The following is a 20,032-nucleotide window of genomic DNA, read 5'->3' on the forward strand; positions in this document are numbered from 1 at the left end:
AGCATCCTGAAGAGCAGGGAAGACAGCACCTTCCTCAGAATTATCATTCCCTGGGCCTGACTGGCAGAGTACAGGGGTAAAACTGTTTGCTGGGAGGAAGTGCAAAACACTTTCATTGAAATTTAAGTTTAGTCAGTACAAGAAATGGGACTGGTTGGCACGTCCACTTCTTTAAACTTCTAAAATGCTGTCTCCTTGGAGAGTCAGAACTGCTATTAGTTTACATGGTTGATCTCTGAATTTATTAACTACTGACTGTAAGACCTTATCAAATACATGATATCTGATATTCTAACGATGTTAAGGATGGCTCTAAAGTTATGAAAGTTTTGGCTACCTGCAATGATTTTTTTCTGCTCATTTATTTAACTATGCAAAATAAAGACTTCATAGGGAGTGACTGAAATTGAGCTACCAAAAAAAGAAAAATCCGTTGAGAAATGACGAGCTTACAAGAGCTAGAACACAGTGGTAAGCAATCAGCGTCTTAAAGAGATTACATGGTCATTCAATGGGCTGTGCAACAGCTCAATGAAAAATTACCATCTTTATCATGTAATTAGACATGATCTATGCCAGCACTGGACTACAAGCAGTCAGAAATTCCATGCTGTGTCTAGGTTTTCTCGCACGGCATTTACTCTGCTGAATACCCGTATCTGCGTTTGTATAGCTCACACGGAGTAGTGATAGTTGTGCCTGCACAGGTTAAGACATCCTGCACCCTACCATCTCCCTTCCCAACGTCCAGGTGGGCACTCTACACTTCCTCTCCCCCATTATCATGTCCAGCAAAAGGACACCGTCTGTCTAGAATACCATCACATCCCAATGTGAAGATTTAACCGACTTCAATCTCTCTTTAGCACTACTGTCTGCTAGGAAAATCTAGAAACAATGTGACCATCTCAACCATTTCTGTCACACTGAGAATTAGGTAACACTAGGTTCTTCATTTTTGCTTAAAAAAGGAAAAAAAAAAAGAAGCAGCAAAGATAAAAGACTGTGACCTACAAATGCAAAAAAGTTACAAAAAACCACCACAACAAAGGATTTCAAAAGGCTTCTTTTTATCTCCCAAGCCATCATATGATATGAGTTAAGTTACTCCTCACACATGCTGAGGATGACTCCAGTGTTGCTGTTACAAATTTCATTAATGCTGACATGATTATGAATAGCAAAAATAAAAACACACATCAAAGATGGCTTTTCATTCTGTCACAGTTTGACAAAGTTTAGAGCTGTGACAAGGACACAAAGCTGTCTGCATACTCAGGAAGACAGCCCAACAACAGCTGCCTCTGCTTGTAGTGGGAAATCTTCCCTGCAATTTTAGGAGCTAAAACCTTTTCTTTCTAAAAATCAAATAAAAGCTGATTTTACATGTATGCATCTGTATTGACCATAGGCAGAAAAATATTATTTCTGATCGGGTAAAATAGATGGATTGCTAAAAAAAAATTAGACCTTTTTTGATGCATTTCTTGCTTGGCGTCCCTCTGGGCTGAGAAACTGGAAAAGCGCAGTAAAAAAAAAAAAAGGGAACCAAAATGAACAAATTGAACAGTACAAACTGAAAAAAAAAAAAGGCAAGCAGCTTTGAAATGTACAATAATACACGAAACTGGTACACGCGATTCAAACTTTCCAATTAAAACGCAGTAGCTGCTTACTGAGCTGCGACACATGTCCTTGGTAACAGGATATGAGCTGTTCACCTCTGGGTCACTGGTTCTAATCCAGCCAGGAACAATAGTGACCACAAGTTGTTTACCATCTGACAGCTGTTTGCTAGCTTATGTGAAATGAGTTGGTGGTCTCAGTCCATTTCCTAGTGGGCAGGTGTCCATATTATAGAAAACCACCATCACAATTGGCATCCTTGTTGACCATCCCAACAAAGAGACTGAGGAATGAATGGGCATGGAGAGCGAACTGTCCTTTCTTCCAAAGACATGGTCCCGTCAAGTCAGAGCTAAGCCACAGCTTTTGGTGGAGAAACCCAACTACCAAATTTTCTGGCTGAAGTAGCAAAGGAATAAAGGACTCTGGACTCTGCTTCCTCCTAGAAATCAGGGAGACGGCCTGCAGTGAGGACAGGCAGCTAACACAGATTATTGCGACTCTCCAACAGTTTACGGTCATGTAACAGTTTACACCCGCTGAGGGGCAAAGCTGAATTTTTATTTTTCAGTAATTTAAGAAAACATTTGAGCACACTTCGTAACAGGCCAAAATCCTCAATTGTACATGAAAGTGACTAAGTTTCCAGGAGTTCTGCTGAGAAGGGTATGTAAGGGGCTTCAAGGTCTAAACCCAAGGATTTCAAAACAGCTGAATGTAATTGTTTTAAGTTACTTTAACTTGAATAAGAGCTTCTGCTGGGTAATATGTTAAAAACAATTTGCTGTGTTGTTCCACAGCAGTCAGCTTTCCTCTAGGCCCAACTTTTCATTTAACCTCTCAGTGCCCTTTCCTCAAATATGTAATTGTTTTCCTGTGTGGTTAAAAGCAGCATTTTTAAGTCTTTTCATCTGTACTCCTGGGATAGCACAAATTTCATCTGTACATGGAGTAGCACAAAATTTGAATGCAATTTTTTTAAAGGAGCAGCAAACAGCAATGAAAAAAACTCTGCATCCGGAACCTTTTAGGGGATACTGCTTCCTAAGCAGTGCTTTTAGGAGATGGCAAAACTAACATATAGAAAAATGAAAGGAATGAACACGTTATGAAACAGGGTACAGTTTCTTTCAAGTATTCCCTACCAGCTGCTTGCTGTACCATCTGTTGTTGCCTAAGCAGCTTCCTTCTGAATGGCTTTGCACTGAAGCAGAACTGCTCTCACTGCTGGACACAATCAGGTCAGGTCAGCACTCCCCCCAGCACCGAACCTGCTGCCTGTCACGGCTCCCCCCACCTCGATATTTCTTACTGGCCACCAGCTCCCAAGACAGTGCTGCTTCTGTCAGGAGGCCCATTTTTCATAGGTTGCTTGCTATTCACACCGAGCAGTAAAGAGCGCATTTCATTTTGTGCAGGATGCAATCGGAGATTCCTGTCAGATACTCTGAGAGCGTGACCATATGGCCAAGTTTCTTCTGAAGCAGAAAGGGCCGGGAAAGAAAGTTAAGCAAATGACCAAACGCAGCCCACAACACCACCTTTATCTTCTACTGTCGGCTAGTCCGATCACGCGGGTGACTTCACGGCACTACCAAACCCACCGGACTACAACAACGGTCTATTCTCCCTTTGGACGCGCAACCGCTAGGAGCTGTAGGACCGGCGGAGACACGCCCCTGCCGCAGCCGTCGCGGGCACGCAGGCCCACGGCAGGGCCGCGCAGACCGCGCCGCCCGGCAGCCGGCACCTCCTCACGCCCGCCCGCAGAGGCCGCCGCTGCCGGCGGCGCTCCCCGCCAGCGCCTGCAGCCCCGGGCGCAGCGGGACCCCCTTCCCGCGGCCGGCCTCGCCCCCGGCGCCGAGCGCAGGCAGCGCAGGCAGCGCGGCGCGGCGGGCCGCTCCCTCCCCGCAGCGGCCCCTGCGCGGGGCCGCGCACGACGGCAGCCGCCGGCCCCGAGGGGCGGCACGCCGCCGCGCTGGTGCGTTTCCAGCGCCGCTCCTTCCCGCCGCATCCGTGCAGGGCAACTCACATCGCTGGGAGCCACTTTCATGATTTTGTTGCGAGCGGGATTAGCGGGATTAGGGGCCGATGCATAAGGACCCCCTGCGGCCGTGAGGAAGTTTCATCACAAGGTCAGCGTGGTGTGAACTATATTCTGTCAACACCACCACTCCGCACAGCCGACTACAAAAAACACAAAAGGGGAAAAAAATTGCAAGTGAAATATATGAATGAACAGTTTACTGCAACAAAGAGATTTACAGATTTCCCCATCAGCTGTTTAAAAAGATGTGTACCCTTCGACGCTGTGCTCCTTTAAAACAAGAAACCCGTATTAGTCATTTTTAATTTATAAAGAATTTAGCGGTTTAGGAGGTGGGAGGAACCTGGGGAATAAGTGTAGCAACCCACACACAAAACCACAGAGGAACTTTTGGCACTTAGTCTAAAACCAGTCATGCAGCTTGAAGATTGCTGCACTGTTGAGATTTTATTACACATAATGCTGTCACCTTCAAGACTATTTAATTCTGAGCCCCCTAAGTGCAGTAAGTAACAGAGACATTTAAAAAAAAAAAAAAAAAGTGGGTTGGAATGCAGAAAGGAGAAGGTGAATTAAAACTGTTCGTTTGGTTTTGCTCCTTAAAGCATAATTACCAATCTCGTACTTCCCCCCCAAAGATTCCCCTCACCCCATCATAATGACATTGCTCAAAGACAGCAACACTTCTGTAGTCGGCATGATGCAAAATAAAATCTATAGTGAAAGAGGGGGACTTTTGTTTTGCGTGTGTGTGCATGTAGTTTTTTGGTTTTGGGGTTTTTTTTTTAAGAGCAGTCCCTCTCGCACAGAACCAGGCTGTTCAATCAAAGCCTTATCTGTTATATTTCTGTCCGTCTTTCTCTTCTGTTTAGCGCATTCACCAACAAGAGAAAAGGGGGTAAAGCAATGGAGGCTTTGACCTGCAGCTGTAACACAATACTTTCGCACAGCCCTGTCGACCCCTGACATAAATTTTACACCGCAGCTGGCATTTACACACTTAACATTACCATATGTATAGCCTACTCTGTGCTAATTATGCTAATCACCTGTCTAACTCTCTGCTGCGAAAAATGGTTGTATTTAGCAGTCCACTGCCTACCAATACAGCTTACTGTGTGGCTGAAATGTACATTCAGACGGCTCTGAATGGCAAGATTTTTCCACGTTGCTGGCTTCATTCAGACCACAGAAAAATTTATTCAAGTCAACTGGTTTCGGTCCGCAACAAAAAAGTTACGAGAAAAAAGTGAGTGTGTTCCTGCCCTAACATTCTAAGTCTGCTTGCAAGCAAAATGATAAATCAATTGGTGTGGGAAACAAAAAGGGAGAAAGATTTCTTTTGCAAGCCATGTGAAACTGTAGCCTATTTAAAAAAAAAAAAAAAGAGAGAAAAAAAAGAAAAAAAGAATAAAAAAGGTCATCCTATTTCCCCAAATCTCTAGAAAGAGCAGTTAATAGATGTTTACACCTGATCACAATTCTCTCAAGTTGCTAGCTTTTATCTACAGTTGGAAGTCATACTAAACATGTTTCAGTTTTGTTTCCCGATCTTAATAATTTGCACTAGAATATCATATTTTCTATGATCTACCACTTAAACAGCATCAGCTTCTAAACAGCAAGGGCTTCTTTTCTGAGTATGGGGAAGCCCTCAGGAAGTCAGTAGAGTAAGACTGGTGTAAATGAAATCAGAATCAGGCCCATGTCGAGAGGCAAGTAAGATAAATGCACAGGCAACACTTTCCCGGAAAACTGGTGCAAGAAAGTATCTTCTTTAAGTATCTGTATACTTTTTTTACCATTACAGAAAAGGTAACTTAGGAAGAAAAATTAAAGTTGTAATGGACAGGTTTTGGTTTTTTCTTAACGCTATCATAGTGTCAGCAGGAAGGGAGAGGTTTAAATGAGTTCCTAAAGCTTATTTTTCTTCTGAGTATCTCACTGAGGAGATTACACTGAGATCTGCATTGGGATTACATTCCTGGAGCTATTTAAATACAGTTTATCATATACAAACAAGTTCCTATAACCCCTTTCCCCTCTGCACACACCCAAGGAAGCTATGGCAATTCACAGATTTGTCAGATAACCCAAACGTAAATCTGATTACTGCATCACCCTTGGCAATTTCCTTTCAGATCACATTTGTGGAATCTCCTTTCAACTAGTTTTAAATGTTATGAAATGACATGTTCATACACAAAATGGAAAAATGTGCAAATAAACCTCCCATACCCACTACCACATCTGAAGAAGATAAGCACACTGGGAAGGTAAGTCATTGCTAATATACAGCAACAGGTATTTAATTAAAACCAAGAACAGCTCAGCAATGTTTATACTCAGAAGGTACAGTAAAACACCCAGTCTTTCCATTACACAGCATGAGGTCGAGAAGAACCCTATGCCTCTGCCTTCCCTACTTCCCATCCTTTGTCCACCCTGCTTCCATGTGCACGAGACTGCTGTTCACAATAAGGTAAAGTAACAGGTTTTGCCTGTCAGCAATGGCCTTTACTTTAATATTTTACTTATTACATGCCTGTTTGACTAAATTAAGCAGCCTCAGCCAAGACACATCTCGCTTTCTAGCATCTCAGTTTCAGTTATTATTATCTGTCAGTCCAAAGCACTAATTTATCTGTGTTCTTTCAGCTCCAAAATACTGATTGTGCAGCCAAAAACACAAATAACACTACAACTACTGTGCTTATTTCAGCGCGTGTGGATTTTTCCCTTTTCTTCTATTTTTTTTTTTAAACTAGGAGATGGACCACCCTGCTCTCATGGCACAGAACACTATTTACATTGCAATACTTGACTGTGTAATACATCTGGCATTTTTGGGCAGGATTCCTGAGCTAGGGGCCAGAAGCCCTTAAGCAATGATTTAAGGGGGGGAAAAAAATCACACAACTTGACTTAACAGTGCTCATTTCTAGTTTGTTGCACTTAGCTTTTGGTTACTGACTGAAAAGCAGAAATGCATCAGACTGCTAAACAAGAGAAGGCTGTTTCTTTTAATTTATCTTACTGTTAGTAAATGAAGACTGTATTACAGTTTAAGGGCTCAGTTCCAGCTTCAGGTATATGGGTGTACAACACTGCACATGTGCCTTAAAAATATCAGCTTTTTCTTGCACATGAGCAAAATACAGATGTTTCGAATATACAATGATTACTTGTATATTTGAAGCTGGAATTAAGTTCAGTACAATTCTCTAAAGGAGCAGCACCTTTGCAGAAAGAGTCAGGTTATGGTTCTGCTCATTCCCTTACCTCTTATATATTTTGCTCAAGGACTGAAATAACTAAGTTTTCCAAAACCAAGCAGAAGTTAAAGCCGAGACATTCATTCTAAAAACCAAAATTAAAATTCTCCATACATCAAAACGTCTGTATGGTCAGCAGTTTCCATAAAGGGCTTTTTACCTCACGAAACTACTACTTCTGCCAAATTCAGGATGTTTATAGCAACTAAGGTGATACTGAATGAAAATAACAGAAAAAACAATAGCAAGTAAACTGTATTTACAGATATTAAGGTAAGTTTACACAGCAAAAAAGGAATTAAGAAAAATAGATTTTATTTTTAAATTCTGAATTCAAAGTTACTCCTTGCAACTCCACTCCATCTATTTCTAGTACAATGAAAAATTATTCCAAGTCAAAGTCACTCAATTAGCAGCAAGGATGAACATAGCTTATTGTATCCGGTTATTCATTGGTCATATTTAGCACACTGTAAGTGGATAATAAAATAGCACAGATCATGCAAAAGACGAGCAAAACATTCTCCCGTTCTCCTTGATCCATGGGCACAGAAATAAAGTAGCCATTATAAGATAGTATGCATTTTCATTGCAGAAATCATACTTCAAAGCGCCGAGTTTTCTGTCATGAGGCACCATCTTGGGAATCTGTTGCCCCAGTAAAGCATCAAGAGTAGAAACCCATACAGTTTCTAAAAGTAATAATTAAAGTTGTGTTTCTTTATCTTTCTGAACTCTGACAGGGGAATACACTTCTTGTTGTAGAACTGTCACTTAGCCCCTACGGAATTTTGCCGATTTCTTCGGGTTTTCCCAGGCAGAGTAACTCACAAACACGAATGGGGAAAGACCTCCTGCATAATACAAGGCAGGAGAGATTAGAGAAATGAAAAGAACCAAAGGCATACTGAAGATAAATAGGACGATTGAGAAAATATATGTAACTATACAGTAGACACAAAGAAGAACGAACTTCTTGGTAAAATTCTGCAATCCAGCTCCTGCTGAACTCCAAAAAGAGCAGCTAGAACCATGTATATTCACACCATCTGTGGAGAGAAAGAGCACTGTGCAAAGGCTGGAAGACTGAACTTTATTCTATAGACAGGAGAAAATGCCTGACAAAGAACAGCCCCACAAGGCCTATAACCAAAATGCTGTTCTAACCAATCAGAATATTCTTAAAAAGCTAGCTGTGGGGCAGGAAACTTTACAAGCATGGTTTTACCTGAGTGCTCATAGGTTGAAGCATGTAATTCACTGTTAAAAGGACTGTACATAAAAGTCCGTGAGTGTCAAAGTAAGAACATGTTCCATTAGACACCAAAAGGAAAGCAGTTGCAGACACATTCAAACTAGCATCCTAGTGGACACAGCTCCAACAGGTCATAGGGAGGTCAGCTTTGAAGGAGAAATCCAAATGAAATATAAACATGGCATTGTGGAAACCAGACAAATCTCCCATAGCTTTGTCCAGCCAGCACTAATCTAGGCATCAGCTGTGGTGCATAATCTAAACAAAGGGATCAGTCAGTTCATACATCTGGAAGCTGTCATATTTTGGAGCCTCCTAACAGTTATGTGTAACTGAAACATCCACTTGCATGTAACAGCCTTTAAATTTGTTGAGCGGTCAAGAACTGTTACATGCATACACTATGTCGTGTTACTACTTTCTGGGGAACCACCACAAACACTATTTAATAACAGGGCTTGGACCATCTCCTCCCACGGAAAAAATAAATCATGAAAATAGATGGAGTCAGGGTGAGGAGCTAGAGCGTTCCTTAATGCATTCTCTGTTGAAAGCAAGTTTGAGTACCCATGGCTTTTAGAGTTCACTCCTGTCTGAACCCAGCGTCTGCTGAGAAATAATGAGAAAGGAACACCCGTTCTCTACAAAAAAAGGACAGTCCACTTAGCAGGTAACAGGAGCTGGTAGTAGACCTCAAACTACTCACCACCACCTCCACATAGCACCACAACTCCAGCAGCAGCCAGCCCTACAGCAGAGCTAGCTCTACTGCTTACCTACATTCCCCCTGTTCCTGCTCAGCAGCAGTGGCATGGGGACCAACGATAAAGCAGTTGTTGCTTTCAACTGTTCTATTTCACTCCAGGAGTTTTGTACCGAAATCTCTGCGCTCTTCGGAACTACAGAAATGCCTTCACACCCTGTTCATAAGCAGCAAAATCCCCAGAGTGCAAGATGACACTCAAAGCTCAGAAGAGAGGAAGAGGGGGATGGTGCAGCCAAGGCACTGCCCTGTTTAAATACACGTTTCAACAGAGAAGGAAACAGACCCTTCCAAACAAGGACCTGTAGGGCACATTCTGGCACAGACATTGGCGACAGCATGTTAGGTTTGGAAATAATAGTGAAGATTAATTTTCTGCAGCCTTGAGTAAATTAAATGCCTCTAAAGTCTCAAAGGCAGAAGGAACCATGCAACCATGCACTTACAGCTTAGAGAGGTGCCAATTCTACAGGAGGAGATCCTCCTCGTGCCCTTCCCAGAAGAGGCAGAGCAGTGGCATGCTCTTAGGTCTGCTGCAGCTTTGTACATGGGTAAAGGCCTGACTATGCTGAAGTCATTCCAAGTTCTGCCACTACATTCAATAAGTTCATGATCTCACCCTTTACCTTCTCAATGACCAAAGAATGGTCACACGGAATACCTTCATTAAAACTCTTAGAGATGAAAGAGGGATTTTAAACACACTAAAACTGCTTTTTTTTGGATGTATGAGCTTTTCAGCAACGAGCACCAACTCTGAGCAGTGATGTGGACACCTGTCAAGACGGAACTTAACAGAGACCCCCAGTGATTTTTAATTTAATAGCAGGCCCTTGAAAGATGACAGTAAAACATCCATAAAACTAAAACCTTTAAACATCTTTTCTTAACAACTTTCAATATATGGAAACAGAGGGAGTTCAACTTCACAGGAATGTAACACCCACTGTCCTGATGTTTTTATCCACAAACATAAAGCTTAAATATTAGAATTTGTTGTTACTTTTCAAAACAGAAGCATGGACTGAAATACTCTTCCATTTTGACCAGTAAACATCAAAAAGGGCATGTTGCCCAGATGACCATCCTTCAGCCATCATGAGGAAACATCACCACTACTTTCTCATTTGAGAACCCACATAATAAATAACCATACTTAATTCAAACAAAACAGTGGACTTGGAAATTTTCCAGATAAATGCCTTTCAATGAACTTGCAATACACACTGAGGGACACAACACAGTGCAAGACAGTATTCAGAGGAAAGTAATCTCTTACATCACCTGATCCATACGAAACCAATGGATTTGGTGATGTGATCAGAGACACCCCCCCGGACTGTCACAGTGCCTACCAACACCCTACCTCAGGTTCACCAGCAGAGTTACTTCTGCTCTTCTTCCATCTACTCTGTGTCGACATGGTGATGCAGCTGCAAGCACATCTAGGACAGTACTACTCCACTGCTGCGCGCAAATGTGCATGTTCGTGGGAGAACTGAATTATACCTGACTGGGTCAATTCGTGCTAACTGTATTCAACCCAAACATGTTAGTCCAGCCCACTCACATAAATCTGTCTCCTTGAAACAACAAATTCACAGAGATCTGTTCCTTTACTATTCTCTTTTGTTCCTCCAAAGAATACTTAGCGTAAAGTTAACTGATGCCTTAGGCAAAACTTAAGAATAAGTTTCCTCTCCACCTGCAGTTGATCTTGCTGGGTTAAGCAAACTGAGAATCTTTGGAAATAATACTGGTTCCTGCATCACTCACACGCTTTCCTCATTTTCACCTCATTCTTATGTTGCACGGGTAGATCAATGTATTTTAAGATGGGTCAGCCATAAACACTACAGTAGCTTGATTTTTGCCCCTTTAGAGTGAAAGGAAACAATATTACATATTGCTCAAATCTTCACTTACAGTTCCTGCCATACACGCTCAGTCCTAATTCACTTACAATTAGAACACACTCACTTTGTTCCAAGTACCAAAGCTGAACTATGTGGCTACCGAAGCATTTTGTTTTCCCGGGAGGCTGTCCTACCCTACCTGTATCACTCACCCTCTTCCATCAAACCAGCTTAAAGAAGGGGCTCTGCATGTTAGAGCTTTGTTAGCTTTGTGAAGAGGGCTGCTTACAGAAGGAAAGGTTCGACCGAGCTAGAGCTAGTGCAGAAAATGCAGAAAGCAAGAAAGGAAGGAAAGAACACCATGATCTTCAACTTCTTCGAGACAAAAAAAGTAATGAAGAAAGTGAGGGGAAAAAAATCCCAAGGCCATGCATGGTGACATGAAATGAAGTATCAAGGAACAAGACTAGACCATCTCTCCCCTTATGAGCTGCTCCAATTAACGCCATTCAAGGCACTGCAGTAGCCAAATTTCAAGCTCCACTTAACAGAACCTTCTCTGGAGCCACAAAACTACGTTCTTTCAGAAGCAGATGCTGTGAATTTACATGTGTGACTGCTGTTCACACACAGGGTCTTAGAGTGCCTATTAAGAGTGGTAGCAGAAAACATAACCAGTTATGGGCATGATTTCTTTTCCATCCAGAGTACTTTCTAGTTATGAATGGATGTTTCTAAAAGCACATCTGTGTTTCACAAAATTCAGTCACAGAGGAAATCAATGCAAAGCCCTTTTTGTTCTCTCAAGGGCATACGATGTATAAAGATGCTAAACAGTCTCCACAACTCCAGTATGCATGGACACCCACATATAACAGTTCAACTAAAGCTGAATGGCTGTGGATAAGAGAACTGCCATTAAAATGCCAGTCCAGAATTTGTTTGCCTGAGAAACTAAAACAAGCCTTCTCCAGTAGCAAGGTATGCACACGGGGATGACAGATCTGCTGATGGCCTGAGGGGAAACAGGTATGTGTCCCAGTCAAAGACGCCAGAGAGGCAGACTACAAGACAGGAGCACAGATTGAGAGCATACTGTGGGGCACACAGTAATAACTGAATTGCTCTGAACAGCAGCCAGAGAAGGATTGTGTTTAAAAAAAAAATTAAAAAAATAAAAAAAAAGCTACTCTACAACACTTAGTGCCAAGAAACAATCTGAGAAGAAAGCCACTTTGGTATCAGGAGGCTCACAGAAGGCCAAGAGTGCTGGCACAAATTCTGAAGGAGGAAGACTACTACAGGAAAACTGAAAGAATGATGTTTTGGAGATCTGTTTTTCTCTCTTTGAAAGTTTGCCTACCAGGTGGGTTTCTAAACTTCTTATGTAAATATTTCAGCCATAATAGCTTCAGGCCCAGACTACTAACCATTTATCTTGGAATGTTCATGGTCTTAAAACTCATTCAAACTTCACTTCACTATTTTTAATTAATTGTGTTATGGTTTTAAAGCAATCGTTTACTTCCAGCAAACTTCAGTGCTGTATTATGTTCAATGCTCCATGGTATTCAGAAATACACCATATAAAACCAGTCTCTTTATGTAAATACTGCCAATTTATTTAGCAGTAATAACTGTAAAAAGTTTCAGTAGCAAATCAAAACTATTACTTGAAATATATTTCAAGTAATCTACCATATTTGACCAACATTGCCCAGTTGATTCAAACTCTTGGTAAACAAAATTAAAGGCAAAAATAAGACAGCTGTTTTAATAAACAGGGCAATTCAGCCACTGCTTCTACTAAAAGAAACCTTGATCTAAAGGGACCCTTAGTATAATAACCTCCATGGAGTGTACTTTAAAGCTGTTAGGACCAGGTGCATACAAGCGCAGAAAAACGAGTTTGGTCACTGCTTTCCACTTCTGCATAGCAAGAACAGCATTTTCCAATCTCTTTCTATACCTGTTGCATCTCAAATTCTCACTCTGTGGTTCTGTCTGTAGCTTAGCAACATAAATATGCGATTGCTATTTGTTAGGTTTATTTGTGTAACATCCTGGTTCATGAGCCGAACATTTACAGAGCCTCTACCAAGAAAGCACATTTTAGCAAGCTCTTTTGTGTAGATGGTCACATAGTGCTAGAACGGGAAGACTAGAAGTTAATCTAACTGAAATCCAGAATATTTTATTTCATCTTAATCAGCTAGCCTTTTTTTGCAACCTAGAAATGCAAGGGTTTCTAAATGCAGAGTTTTAAAACATTTTTTACATTATCTAATTCTGACATGAAAACTAAACTCAATAGATGTGATATTACATAGGTCAACTCTGTACAACCAGCTGCATTATGAATTCATCTTGGCCATAAAAACCTCAGAGATCAATTTCAACTAGATTTTATACCAGGGACTTTCCTCCCTCCCCCCTCCACGAAGCAATAATGACATGAGAAGAGGTCAGTGCAGCAACTGAACAAAGCGGTTATTTTGCAAATCATATTTTTTCCTTGAGAATTGCATTTTTACTGCTGGGCCAGTCATACAGGCATCGTCAGCAAGCAGTTTCTTGATATTACACGGCTACAAAAAGTACATGGCATTAATGGGATGGGATCACCCTTCCAAGTAAGTGAACCCCAGTAATATCAGGATAATAAACCTCAGGGAAGCATGCTGGATGGAACTGCAATCACGTATTATTTACCAAACACTTACAGAAAAGCAGAGACAAAACCCACATGAGCAAAAATTGACAAAAGAAACTTTGCCACAACAACCTCACAAGGACTTAGGAAAAAAAAAAGTGGAGAAGAAAAAGGATGTTCAAAATCATTTGCATTAGTATTTAAGACACAAAGGACCTAGTGAAAGAACAAGACTCTGCACATCTCTGCCTATGGATCCTGCAGTGCCTGCTCTGTTTCTCAGGGCTGTTGGCAGCAGATCTCATTGTATTTCGGGCTCCTGGACTACATGGACCAAAAAAAGTTCAGTCGGTAACACATTATTTCCCCAAACAGAAAAACCAATACTCACTAAATGACCTGTGAACCTCATCCTGACCCCAATATGGCTGTCATCTGCAAGGATGGAATCTGGTCCTATATGCTCTAATTCATCCACAGGGCGGGACAGACCACCTCCTAACAGCCGCTAACTTTGTTTGCACTCAGCACTAGCTTTTCCACATACACACATACAGAGAGCTATTTAGTAATGATTATTTATGCAGCCCTCCATATTAACTTTTATAAGCCAAATTCTGCTGCAAGCGACTTTGACATAAACCCAGAATAACTACTGCAGTCAAGGAACTCTGTTTTCACGTCAACCCAGCTAACGGGGGAATGTGATGCTAAGTAAATAGTATTTTCCCCCAGAAAAACAGAAACAAACAAAAAAACCCACACCAAAAAACCAAAACCAAAAACCCCGGCAGCCTGGAGCCGTGCCTCTCAGAGCGGGGGAACCCGCCCGGGCTGGCTGCCCCACTCCCTGAGGGACACACGGGGCCTGCGAGGGGGGCGCTGGCGACACCGCTCTGCTCACCCCACACCCCCCGTGTTTTTGTCCGGGGTGGGGGGGGTGTCTGTTTCGAAAGGCAGTCCGCGAAGCCCCGGCCCCCCGGTACCGCTCCTCTCCTTTACCAAGCCTGCCTCCCTACGCCGGCGCCTTCGGGCTGGGCCTGGAGGAGGCGCCCCCCACCCCGGGCACTGCCCGCGGCCACCCCGCTCCCGGCGGCCGCGGCCAGCCAGGCCCCGCTTCGCCTCGGCTGCCTTTCTTTCTTTTTTTTTTTTTTTTCTTTTTTTGGTCCTCTCCCTCCTCTTTTTAATTTTTTTTCCTTTTTTTTTTTTTTTACCTTGAGACAAACGCTCCCCCCCACAGTTGAAAGCTGTCCAAAAAACAGGACCACACACAGGCACCCGCCCCGCCGCGCCGCGCTCCTCGCCGCCCGCCCCCTCCCCCCGCCGCGGGCGCACGCACTCCCAAAATGGCGGAGGGGCGCATCCCGGCGGCGCGGCCGCCTCTCACCGCCGACGGGGAAGCAGAGACGCGTCGCCCGCCGCCCTGCCGCCCGGGGAGACGAGCCGGATGCGGGGGCGAGCGGTGGCTGGGGCCGGCCTGGCCCGGCGCCCCCCGCAGAGCGCACGGCCTGCCGCCGCGGCCCCCCGCGGGCGGGGAAGTGGTACGCGCCGCCCGGGGCCGCGCGCCCCGGCCCAAGGCCCGCCGCCCGCCTCGACAGCCGCCCGCCCAACCGCCCCGCGCTGCGCCGGCGTCCCCGCCGGCAGCCCGGCCCCCGCCGGCGGCAGGCCCGCCTCGGCATGCGGAGCGGCCCCTGTGCACAACCGTACGCACGCACGCACGCAGTCCAGCCGCCGCCGCTCAGGCTGACCTTACCCGGGCGGCCGGGCGGGGAGGGGCGGCAGCAGAAAGAGGGGGACCCGGGACTTACCTTCCACCCACAGCTCCTCCACGTTGGTTTCGAGATTAGCTGCCCTTAATCCTACAGCGAAAGCCCCGAATATCAGGAGGCCGACAACCAAAAACTTCCCGCAGTTTTTCTGAATGTAACAGCCCAGTTTAAATAACAGTCTCTGAAACTTTGCTCGCAGCCACAGCGGCGCTCTCCGTCCCGTCGCCTTCCCCTGCAAGGCAAGAAGAGGTCAGTAGTTGAGGGGCAGCGGCAGGCCGCCGGACGCGCGCCTCCTCGCCCAGGGGCTGGCGGGGAGAGCCCCCCAGCCCTCCGGCGAGCAAGACAGCTCCTGCCCCTCGGGGCGCATTCCCACGCAGCGTCCCTGGGAGTAAGGATGGACGGAGCACCGCGAGCAGCTCCAGCGGGCATCCTTCCAGCAGGGCCCTCGCCCCACGGCCCTGCCGGGCAGCCTCCCTTGGGCACACGCACAGCCCAAAGATGTACCTGCTGGTGGCCATCCTCGCCCCAGACCCGCACACGGGTCGGGGGTGACGCCACCACATCAGGCCCCTGCACCCTCGCCCATGCTGCCCACTAAGCCCCTTCGCCCGCCCCAGGCGCCGCCAGCAGCTCAGGCTGCAAAGCCTTCCCCCTGGCAAGACCCGCGGCTCCAGGGCAGAAGTAACCACCGCCGATGAACCTCAACAGCCGTAAGAAAGAAAAAAAGTCCCTTTTCCTGTTCCCCTCGGGCCTCTGAAGGGCTGGGGGGGGGGGGGGGGGGCGGTGGTGACAGAAAGCTAGTCAGTAGCAGCTTGCTGCCGTTTCTCCCATTCCCAGCTCCTAGCAGGGGTTTGGTGCTGAGGCAGGACCCACGTGGTGAGCAGCGCTGTAAGATCAGAAGTAATTCATTCCCATAGAGTTTGGAGACGCTGTGTGATCTGAATTAGGAAGTAGAGCAGCCATCTGTAAGTTACGACAATATTTGTGAACGGAAGAGGGCAGCCACATGGATTTTTTTTTTTTCCTCCTCCTTTCCCCTTCTTACAAAGCCTAGAAATCCGCTCCCTGAAGTGAAACCATCCCTGCAGCAAGGCAGCGTCTCGAGGTTGTTTACTTTGAACATTTTTTGGCCGGCGGAGATTGGCGGCCGGGGCCGTCCCTCCGCCCCGCCCGGGCCGGGCTTGCGGGGCGCCCCGGCACCGCCAGCCCTTCCCCGCCAACACCACCGCCGCCGCTCCGCGGGGACCGGCGCGACCTGCGCGGCCGAGCGAAGGGGGCGATTTGTTTGCGGCCCTCGCTTCCCCTCCGACCGCGGGGGAAGCAAGCCGCTGCAAGCTTTCTCTGCTGGGGGACCCCCTCTCCGAGGGCAGTCGCCGTGTCGGCGCTCGGCGGAGACCTCCACAAAAGCATAACTTCGGCCAAGAAAGCGGCCGCCCGCTTTCTCCCCCGTCCCGGCCGGGAGCGGGTGTTGCCGAGGTCGCTGGGCGCTACGAGGGGATGGCGAGGCGGAAAGGAAGCGGAGGGGGAGAGGGGGAGCGGGAGAGCGGGCCAGGGGCTGGCCGGGGGGAGGCCGGGAGCGAGCCGAGGCTGTCTGGGGAAATTGTTAACAGAGGAGAGCTCCGCAGCGCAGGCACGCACCGGGGCAGGCACAGGCGAGAAGGAAGGGAAGGAGGGCACTCTCTCCCGCACTGAAGAGTCACAGACGTCCCTCTCTTTTTCCCAGCATTTTATTGGTGGCCGTTTCATTTCCATCTCCTCCTTCCACCCCCGCGAGAAAACACACCACCTCCCTCCTCCCCCGCCGAAAAACAGCACTAGCGCCAGCGCGTATCTCTGGAAAAAAGAGTGAGAGATTGAATGCACCTTTGAGATCTGCTCCAAGGCGAAAGCCGCATCGCAGTAGCTCGGCCGCTGCAGATACTCCCGGTCGGGCGCCGCGGCGCGCCGATTCCCTCCGGTCCTCCGCCGCCTCCCGCCGCCGCTCCTCGCCGCCCGGCCGGGGTGGCCGCCGCCGCCGCCGCCGCCGCCCGCGCTGCTGCTGGTCTCCGGTTCCGACGCGTTACCGGCCGAGGCCATGTTGCCGCCGCCGGCGGGACGGGGGAGCTGCCGCTGGCGCTGCCGCCGCCGCGGCGGGGCCCGGGGGCCCGGGGGCGCGGCGGGGCCGCGGGGGGCTGGCGGCGCTGCGGGCCGCGGGCTGCTGCTGCTGCGGGGGCTGCCGCCGCCGCCGCCGCTGCTGCTGCTGGGGCTGCTGCGGCGCGGCCGCCTCACGCGGGGCGCGGGGCGGCGGCTGCCGCCGCGGCCGCTCCGGCCGAGTCGCTCCCCGCGCCTCCCATTGCCACATCGCGCGCGGACCCCGAGCTGCAGGCGGCCGCTCCCCGCGCCCGGCGAGGGCGGGCGGGCGGGCCGGCGCGACCCCCGGGCCCCCCCGGCTGCCGCCGCCGCCGCCGCGCTTTCCTCCGCTCCCGTTGAAATCGCCTCCTCCGGCCGCCGCTGCCTCCGGGAAGCCGCTGTCCGCGGCGGCGCTCAGCGACGGCGGCGCGGCGGCGGCGCGGCGGGCCGCGGCGGCTGCTGCTGCTGCTGCTGCTGCGCTGCCTCGCCGCGCTGCACCATCCTGCCTCAGCGCCGGGGTGCTTCCCGCGGGCCGCGGGGCCGGCGGGGCTCCGCGGTCGGCCCCGCCGCGGCGGCGGGCGGCCGGCTGCCTGGCGCTCTCCCCCGGCGTGTGCGCGGCAGCACCGAGCTGCAGCCCCTCGGCTCAAGAGATGAGATGAAGAAGAAAAAAAGGACTCTCTCCATTTGGATAAAGAGGAGGAGGGGTGGGGGGTGGGGGGGGAGTAAGAGAGGAGAGAGAGCGAGAGAGGGAGAGGGAGGAAAAAAAAAAAGAGCTGAAAGCCCGCCCCCGGGGCTGTCAGATGGCTTGGGTTTCTGCGAGGCGATTGGCTCGGGGAGGGCAGAAATTACTCAGCAAACATGACTATTATTAGCTGCTTAGCAACAGCTCACCAAAGTAGAGAGACCACCCAGGCCGGCAACCCTTGTGTGTGCATCTCCAGCTTCAGGGGGAGCCTTAAAGAGATCCAGCCTTCTTTGCATGCAATACTTCCATTAAGGAATGCCTCCCCCCCCCCCCCTTTCTTCTTCGTTTTCTTTTCAAGAAAGTTGTCTCCCTTTTTTTTTTCCGTCCGGGATGCTTGCAGACAAATACACGCGCGGAACTTTCTCGCGATCGACGTACAGCAATATATTTTTTCCCTTTTAAAAAAGAGCGAGAAACGGGGGGAACGCAGCGTTAGACGATTTCTAAAGCCCTTAAAAGAAAATCCTTTTAGAGGCACCTTGGCCTCAAGCTGCAACAAATACTGGGAGGTCCGAGCTGAATTCCCAGGCTTGCAGAAATAATGACAGGGTGGTGGATACTGCGGTGGAAAGTGCCAGATTTTTCTCCCTCTCTCTTTCTTTTTTAACTAAAGAGGAGACTTAGTTCCTTGCAAGAAAACCACTCCGTCCAGTTAGAAAAACACAATGAAAACTTAACACTTGAGGGATTTAAAGCCGCGCGGTAGCTAGCCTGTTTCAACTTAGGGCTCATTCTTTAACTGAAACCTGAGGAAAGCCAATTTTAATACGTTTTTAGTGTAAAAGTCCATGAAACGCAGCCTGCCTGGCCGCGCTAAACACTTCTTGAACTATACGCGATTGTTTACTTTTTTGGCACCGCTTCTCCCCGTCTCTGTTCATTGAGAATCGGCCATTAATCGCTGCCCTTACAGCTGCGCGCATTCCCCCCAGCCCCGCGGGCTGCGCGCCCCGGCCCCCAGCGCGGCTCCCCGCGGAGGCTCCGCGCCCCGCCAGACCCCCCCCGGCGGACTGGCGCGGAAGGCAGCGGGAAGCCCGGCCCGGGGCGGCGCTTCGGGGGGCTGCCCCCCAGCAGGGCGGCTGCTGCGCGCCCGCGGAGGAGCGCGGCTGTCGGGGGCGCCCGCTGTGCCTTGGTTGGGGAAAAAAAGAAATACAGAGAAAAAGAGGGGAGCGTGGGGACCCGAGGGGCGAGGGGCAGCCCGGGCAGCCCCCTGCCTGGTGCGGTGTCCCGCCCGCCAAGCCCGCGGGCACCGCGCACCTCTCCCTTCAGCCCCGCCACGCGTGTGCCCGGGGCAGCGGTTCGTGGGCAAAGCCCCCGAGCCCCGGGACGCTGCCAGCGCCCTCCTCCCCTCGGCGGGGCTGCCGTGCGGCGGCGGCGGGGCCGCCCCGGCCGGGCTGCCGGACGCGCAGCCCCCGCGCCGGCAGCGGGGGCGGGCAGTGCCCCGGGGGCCGGGGCCGCCGGCGGGAGCGGGGTGCGCACCGCACCGCCCCGCCCCGCCCGTGCGGACGCTCTCTTCGTGAAACTACCTAGAGGCACCCTCGGACAGGGGCTTTCCAGGGGCACAGCCGCCGCTGGGGCGTCCCTTTTCCTCTCCTCTCCGTCCCACCTCCGTTTTTCCCCACCCTGGGAAGCCTGCCTCCGTGAAGGCCCGGCCCTGTGCTCCGCACGGGACCGTCTCCAGGAAAGCTGCCGGAGCAGCAAGCTGTCGCGCACGCACAAGCAGGGGCATAAACACGGCAGAAGGAAACCTAAGGGGGTTGGAGCTGGAGGCTGGTTTCTGTTGGAGGCTGAAACCCGCACCTGGGATGCAGTCGGCCACCTCTAATTCGAGTTTCCGCTGGGGAAAGTGACCGTCCATCTCGCTGGGAACGGATGTGCCACTGCTCCTGCCCCCACTCAACCTCACCGGCTCTGATGGGGTGGCAGGGCTAGGG

At 48.9% G+C, this 20,032-nt stretch overlaps 1 protein-coding gene across 4 annotated transcripts in view; it reads right to left on the reverse strand.

Moving 5' to 3' along the window:
• The window catches only part of PTCH1 (patched 1), a 68,224-nt gene extending 50,125 nt beyond the window's left edge, over positions 1–18,099 (reverse strand). For 2 of the 4 annotated variants that reach the window (XM_075526484.1, XM_075526482.1), the window contains exons 1-2: positions 17,108–18,099; positions 15,284–15,476 (exon numbers count right to left, since the gene is read on the reverse strand). In XM_075526484.1, the coding sequence (XP_075382599.1) occupies positions 15,284–15,476; positions 17,108–17,320 (406 nt within the window). In that variant the 5' untranslated portion in view covers positions 17,321–18,099. Of the gene's footprint in view, positions 1–14,689; positions 14,771–15,283; positions 15,477–17,107 lie in introns of those variants that run through there. The other 2 variants (XM_075526483.1, XM_075526485.1) reach the window with 2 other exon arrangements.
• Between the last annotated feature and the right edge of the window lie 1,933 nt (positions 18,100–20,032).

Source organism: Mycteria americana, chromosome Z (genome assembly GCF_035582795.1).
Source record: "Mycteria americana isolate JAX WOST 10 ecotype Jacksonville Zoo and Gardens chromosome Z, USCA_MyAme_1.0, whole genome shotgun sequence".
NCBI classification, from domain to species: Eukaryota; Metazoa; Chordata; class Aves; order Ciconiiformes; family Ciconiidae; genus Mycteria; species Mycteria americana.